Below are 6,815 nucleotides of genomic sequence, written 5' to 3'. Positions count from 1 at the left end.
CGCCTTTTCATCGCGGCCTCCTGCCCCCGCCGGGCCCGTAATTGTCTTTGACAAAACTTCATTAGCGAGCGCGGCGGAGGCGGCGGCGGCCCCGCGGTCGCGCTGGCTTTGAGCGGGCGCAGTGGAGTGTGCGGGCCCCGCCGCTCCCGCCCGGGGCCATTAGCCCGGCGACTTTGTTTTAGAAACTTCCCACCCCAGCGGGGGACGCGTCAACGAGCCCCCGCTAATTGGGGGGCGATGCGGGGCTGCCAGCGCGTCCCCGCGGCTGCGGAAAGGGGGACACGGGCCCTGCAGAGCCGAGCGCGGTGCCGGCAGGGGTGGGGTGTGCGCCAGCGCGGCTCCGCGGGGTTTCACCTTGCACCCCGCACCGGCCCCACTCCCCGAGCTGCGGGCTCCGAGCGCCCGCCTGGCACAGCCCGACTCCGGACAGCCCCAGTTCACTTCCCAGAGAAGTGGCATTAAAAAGCCCATCTCGTAGCAAAGCTCAGACAAAGACGGTTTAAATACGTTTATTATGGCATCGGAGGGGCTGAATCTGTTCGTGCGAGCCCGTTATTTTAGTTTTGTGCCTGGGCGCACGCAGTCTCCGCTCCCGGTATTAGTTCTCCATCAATCCCCGCTCTGGTTTTTAATCAAAACAGTATTCGGAATATGATTCCCGGAGATTATATTTTGAGAGATTTGCGATACATATCTTGCCGGAGTGACAGATTGCAGGGGAGTCCTGGGCGGACGGGATAATCTGCATCTCGCTCACTTGACCTTTAACAAAAGGGGAGTAAAAGTAATAAATAAAAAATAAAAGTCTTAAGGCTCCTGCAGGTTACACCCGTGCCTGCCTTAAAGAGAGAGAGCCCGAGGCCTGCACCCGCCTAATGAACTCCACGGGGTTTCGGGGCTCTGTGGCGGCCGGGGGAATCCAGGGCCGGGGGCAGAGCCGGCAGCCCAGGGCAGCCCCTGGCCACCCCAGGCTGCGGGGGCCGTGCAGGTTTCGTCTCCCGTGAGCAGCTCAGGAGGGCTACCTGCCCGGGGAGCCTCTTCCAGAGCCGCCGGGAAACGGGAGCGGAGGAAGCCGGCTCGCTCCCTGCAGGACGGGCGAAGGCGGCCGGGACACAGCCGGGAGGGAGGCCCGGCCCGGCTCTGCCGTGCGGACACGCGTGGGAGACCTGCACATGTGTTCCCAAGGCAGATAATACCTGTCCTCTCCGGTGGGAAAGGAGGGGCGGAAAAGTCGCCTTGCAAGAACCCTTCGAAAGGGCCTAATACTCTTTATTACAAGCCCTAATCCTTCAAATCCGACTTGAAATAATGTTTATCTTTTCGCAGCTTAATTTCCCCCTCTCTAAGCTTCGGGTCACTGAAACAGACTGCTGCTGCTGCGCCGCCTCTTGTGCAGGGCTGCTCCGGAGTGCGGGACAGCCCCGTGGCCGAGCATCTGCGGCGGGGCTCCCGACGGGCCCGGCCCCGCTCCCAGCCCCGCCGTCACCTGCTGCCCTCTGTGCACAGCCCTCTGTGCACTGCCCTCCCCCTCCCATCCCCCCCGAGCCTCCAAAGTTTGCTTTCTTTCACCGTGCCCCCCGAGCCGGGACCGCTCTGCTCCCGGGAAGGGCCGCGCCTGTCACCGGGGGCAGCCCCGACACATCTCTCTGCGCTGACCTGCAGCTCCTCCTCTCCCCTAAGAATTGCTTCTCCGGTCGCCAACCCAGAGGGCTCCCAGTTATGCAGCCCCACTCGTCTTGAGTAGCCTTTAGTAAACATATAGAAGCCTACTCGATATTCAAGATTGATTTCCCTGATTTATTAAGGCAGAATTCATTGGACTCTATTGACCACAAATGACTTAATGTAAATGCTGACCTCGGTGAACTTGGAAATAGCAGGTATCGGGTTGATCTATAGATGACCTCTTAATTACCACAGTTATTAATTTAAATTATTGCCACTGCTTCTAGAGACAGGAACAAAGAAACATTCTTTCCTCATCCCTGCTTGGTTTATTAGTCTGAACACAAAGTGTTTGATGACACTTTTAATTAAACAGAAATAATGCAGAGATACGGTTTCCCTTTCTCGTCTGTCCTGTAAAGTGCAGCACTGCTCTTTTGACTGACTGACGGCGGTGACCCACTAACAACGTCCTACTTCGCCGCCCGGTCGCCACCCGCTGCCCGGGGGTGCCCCGGCCGTGCCCCAGGCCGGGTGGCGAGTGCCCGGGGCCGCTCCTCCCGGGCTGCGCCGGCTCCTGGCTGGAGAGCTCCGAGCTCACTGACGGCTTCGTGGCGTTCAGCTCACCCGTGTTAATTAGAGACTCTGAAAAATACTTTCAGCGGTTTCTATGTACAGGGACGGGAAAGAAACAGTCCGGCGTATCCTGCGCCGCTTCGCCTCCTTCTCCTCCCCGAGATGGCGCGGAGCAACTGCAGAGTGGTGCCCCTTGGCAGAGCAGGGCGCTGAGCAGAGAGCGCGGGTTCGGGAGGAAGAGGAGAAACAAACCACGATGTGGGGGGAAAAGAGAAAAGATTAGGTGGAGGGGTTTTCTTCCTTTTTGCAAAGACGTCAATGGGCAATATTGAACACATGGCAGGCGAGCGGCGGGGAGGCGCCGGTCCTGCGGCCGCTCCGCCCGCCGTGCCGCTCGGCCCCATGTGCGCAGCACGCTGTGCCGCGGCCCTTCCCCGGCGAGGGCAGGGCAGGCGGAGCCCGAGGCCATCGCCGGCCCGGGGACAGCTTGCTTTCCTTGCGTCAAGCCGAGTGCTTCCATACAGCCGGAGCCCCGTCGCCAGCGCCCAGGAAGGGGCGGGCGGCCCTGCGGGACGGAGAAGCGGCGATGAGCCGGGGCAGTGGCCGCGGGTTGTTGCCCCGCCCGGACGGGAGCTCCGGGAGCGGGGCAAAGCGGCAGCCGTGGCGCAGCCCTGTCAGGCCGGGGCCGCTCCGGTGTCCCAGGGCCAGGCGAGCCGTGCTTCGTGCAGGTGGGGCCCCGGCAGCCGGCCCGTCACCTACCTCACCTCCGCAGCACGGGCCGGAACGCCGTCCGCAGCCTGTCCAGACAGCTCCCACCCGGCTCGGTGCCTCCCGGGCCGCCCTTGGCGCCCCGCCCGAAGCCTGCACAGACACAAGCGGCTCGCGGTGGGCACGGCCCCGTCCCGCCGCCCTCCCCTGCCCGCTCGCCTCGAGCGGGGAAGCCTCGGCGTCTGCACCTGACACCTGGGCACGGCCGACCAGCGCGGTGTCACCGCGCGGGCGGGCTCACGCCGCGCCCTGTGTCCCGGCCCGGCCCGCGGTCCCGCCCGTCCCCGCGGCCCCGCCGCCGCGGGTACCTTCGCCCGCCGCCGCGAACTGGCACGGCTCCCCCAGGCCGCGGTGGGACGCGCAGCTCCGCGGGAGCGGCTGCAGGTGGAACGCGGAGCTCCGGAAGGCCTTGGCGGGCAGGGGCTGCTCCCCCGCCGCGCCGCCGCCCCCCTCCGCGCCGCAGCCCTCGGGGCTGCCCCTGCGCGCCGCGCTGGCCCCGGCGGTGCGCGCCAGCGACCAGATGCGCGGCTTCTCCGCGGGCGCGTAGGGCGGCGGCGGCCCGGCCGAGGAGGCGGGGGCGAAGTCCGCGGCGGGGGCCTTGGCACAAGGAAAGGCGTGGAAGGGGCCGGGCAGGCTGCAGTCGCTCCGCGGAGCCTCGGGCAGCGCCGCGCCCAGGCTGGGGGCTTCCTGCAGGGAGCTGGTCCGGCCCTTCTCCGGCTTCCCCGCCTCCTCCTCTTCCTCCTCCTCCAGGTCGCTGAACCGCAGGTCCTTGTCCTCCTTGTAGCTCTTCTGCTCTGCTTGGACACACACGGGGAAGAAAGGGGCGGCAGGGCGTTAGTGCGGGTGCGGGGAAGTTGGGGGCCCTCGAAATCGGCCGTCACTTCGAGCCTATTTGGAGGCACCCGTCCGCCTCTCCCGCCTACCTCTGCCTTCACTCTCCGCACTGTATTCATCCTCTTCCCTCGGGGCTTCTTCTTTCCTCTCTTCCCCCGCTTTGTTCTTGGGAGACCAGGTCATTTTGTTTTCTTTCTTGAGCCTCCGTCTGGCGTTAGCAAACCAAGTGGACACTTGCGTCAGGGTCATTTTAGTGATGATAGCCAGCATGATTTTCTCTCCTTTGGTGGGGTAGGGATTTTTGCGGTGCTCGTACAGCCAGGTCTTGAGGGTACTCGTCGTCTCTCGCGTTGCATTTTTGCGTCTGGCTGAACCACCGAAATCCACCGTCCCGTACCTGCTGGGAGATGATTAGGGAGGGGGGGCCGGCAGGGCTCCGGCAAGAGCCCCCCGGCCCGGCCGCTCTGCAGGCTGGTGTGTTCCCTGCCCATCTACCTTCCTGCCCCTGCCCTCCTGACATCGCCGCCCAACTTTGGTTTCCGCTGTCTGCTGCTCCCGGGCGCCTCGTTTCTTTTGTACAACCTTTGTCAGGTCGGAGCCCCCCCGTCCCCCTCGTTTGATGTCGGCCGCCGCCTCGCAGGGGGATGCTAATGCTGCCGGGCGCTGATCAAAGGGGTTTTACCTGTCGTACTGGTACTGCCCCAAGGAATGATCGTAGGAGTAGTAGGTAGCGGGCTGCGCGATCCCCGAGTGCAACGTGCCGGCGCCGTCTTTGATTTCATACTGGGGGTTCTGCAAGGGAAGCGGCAGCGTTTGGCGTGGAGCCGGACGGGAGCCCCGCCGTGTCCCGCAGCCCCAGCTCCCCGCCGCAGCCGAGTCCCTTCCCACCCCCGACGGGCCGGCGCCGCTCCCACGTCCCTCGGCGGTCCCGAGCCCGAACACGCAGTTTGTCCCGCCTGTTGCACCCCCTCCCCTCCGGAGCGCTGCCGGCCGGCCGGGCACTCACCAGCGCGGTGTAGAGCGCGGCGGGCTCGGTGCCGTAGGGCAGGTAGTTGCCGTAGCCCTGGCCGGCGGCGTACGGGGCGCTGTACATGCCCAGCGCGGCATTGAGCTCGGCGCGGCCGGGCGCCAGCAGCCGGCTCTCGTACGGGGCGCAGCACAGGGAGGCGGCGGCCGGCGCCGAGGACGCATCCGGCCCGGAGCGGGGGGCGGCCTCGCAGCAGGTCGTGCTGGGGCTGGCGGGCACGAAGAACTGCGGAGAGGAGAGAGCGGGACGGCGCCGAGTGACTGTCGAGGCAGCCCCATCGGGGGGAATTTAGGAGCGTGTGCGCGCCTGTGTGTGTGCGGAGGGGGGGGCGGCGGTGAGGAGGGGGATAGGAAACGCGGGCTGAAGCAACTAATTATAGAAACCGGGAAATAAACCGGATGGGAAGCAGGAGCTCTTGGGAAGGGGGCACGATTAATCAAGCAGGCAAAACTTTAAGGAAATAATTGCTCTCGAGAAAGGTATAAGATCCGTAAGGCTCCATCCTTCCCGCCCCCGCTCGGTCCATCTGCATTGATTTAAAGGCAAAAAGTTGCGATTACAGTTAATTTGACAATAGACACAGCAGTAAATATGTCAGCCAACGCAATCGAAGGCATTTGATTTCAATAACTTCAAGGGGACAGCTAACTTCCCAAGCGAGGGAGGCACATCTTGCAGTGATTACCGTGTATAAATAATTCTACCCAAATAAATCGTGACTCGAAGTACGATATAGCTACGACTTAGTTAATACAGGGTACCTTGGTGTGAGTGGGGGATGTCCTTCGGAAATCGCATGGGGGGAAAAAAAAAAAACTCTCGACAGATCCTAATAAAACACAGGCAAAGGACCGACCCGTGGAGGAAGGAGGGAGCAAACGGCACAGCCCGGTTCCGCAGAAACGCGAGTGAAAGCCCGAGCCCGCCGAGCGCCGGTTCCCCTGCCCGCACACCCTCCGCGGTGCCCGGTGCGGCGGGGGCTGCGCCCGGCTCAGCGCGGCCGCTCCGCGGGCTCCGAGAGCGGTCCTGGCAGGGATTTATGTTTTTATTTGTTTGTTGCACTTAAAACTGAACGGTGAAGGGTGGGGAGGAGGGGGAATTACCGGTTTTCTACACGCCTTTGCTGTGCACACTGCGAGTTATTTGTTTAAGCCTAACACAACACAAACGAGACATAAACACACACGCACATTTTTTAAAAAAAGGCTCCAGATGTGCCCTTTTAAAAAAAATATTCTAAGTAAGGGAAAGGGAAGAAAAAAAAGGAGGGGGGACAAGACATCTGGACAGCAGCAGCAGAATCTAAACAAAAGTGAGTGCTGCTCACTCGCCTTACCTGTGAAGTGGTGCTGTAGGGGTATCCGAACTGAGAGAAGGACATAGTTGCTCCTTATTTTTGGACCATAGGCAATATTTTCCCCCCAAGATCGATTGTAACTAAACCCTGCTTCAAGATGCACCTTCTCACACACACATTTCCACTTATGGCTTTTTTTTTTTTTTTTCTCAATTATAGATGATTGCACTTAAGAAAAGCAGCCAGACATCTGACGCGGGGGGGGGATGGAGGTTGGTGCCTGGATTAAAAAAATAGGCTACCCCCCACTTCCCATCGCTCTTAATAAATATGTTTGTATAGAGGGAGTTTAAAAAGCCACCCCACATGTATAGAGAGTTTAAGTGCAAAGGGGCTTTTTCAAAGAGGGGGGGAAAATCACGTAGGGCTTGCAAGATACGGAGCTTGCTTGTATTATTTTCTGCTCTATAGGTCTTTAGCGTTCATCGGTGGGCGAGGAGCGGGGTGACGTCACGGCCCTGCCGGCAGCAGCAGGCAGCGGCGGGCAGGAGCAGGCAGCGCCCCGCGCCCGCTCCCAGCACTTGTTTCATCTTGGTTTCGTGTTGTGCTCTGATGCACGTCAAAGGCGGGACTGGGGGTGCCTTGCGG

At 61.7% G+C, this 6,815-nt stretch overlaps 1 protein-coding gene across 1 annotated transcript; it reads right to left on the bottom strand.

The window, feature by feature from the left end:
* Positions 1–3,246: 3,246 nt before the first annotated feature.
* On the bottom strand, positions 3,247–6,596 carry IRX6 (iroquois homeobox 6). The gene is made up of 5 exons (XM_033069757.2): positions 6,207–6,596; positions 4,850–5,095; positions 4,526–4,635; positions 3,933–4,240; positions 3,247–3,803 (listed from the first exon to the last, which is right to left on the bottom strand). Exons 1-5 carry the CDS (start codon positions 6,249–6,251, stop codon positions 3,247–3,249), a joined length of 1,266 nt encoding a protein of 421 aa, XP_032925648.2. The 5' UTR covers positions 6,252–6,596.
* Positions 6,597–6,815: the final 219 nt, after the last annotated feature.

Source organism: Catharus ustulatus, chromosome 11 (assembly GCF_009819885.2).
Source record: "Catharus ustulatus isolate bCatUst1 chromosome 11, bCatUst1.pri.v2, whole genome shotgun sequence".
Lineage (NCBI taxonomy): Eukaryota > Metazoa > Chordata > Aves > Passeriformes > Turdidae > Catharus > Catharus ustulatus.
Note: the sequence above shows the minus strand (reverse complement) of the source record. Positions and strands in the feature narration are given on the sequence as shown.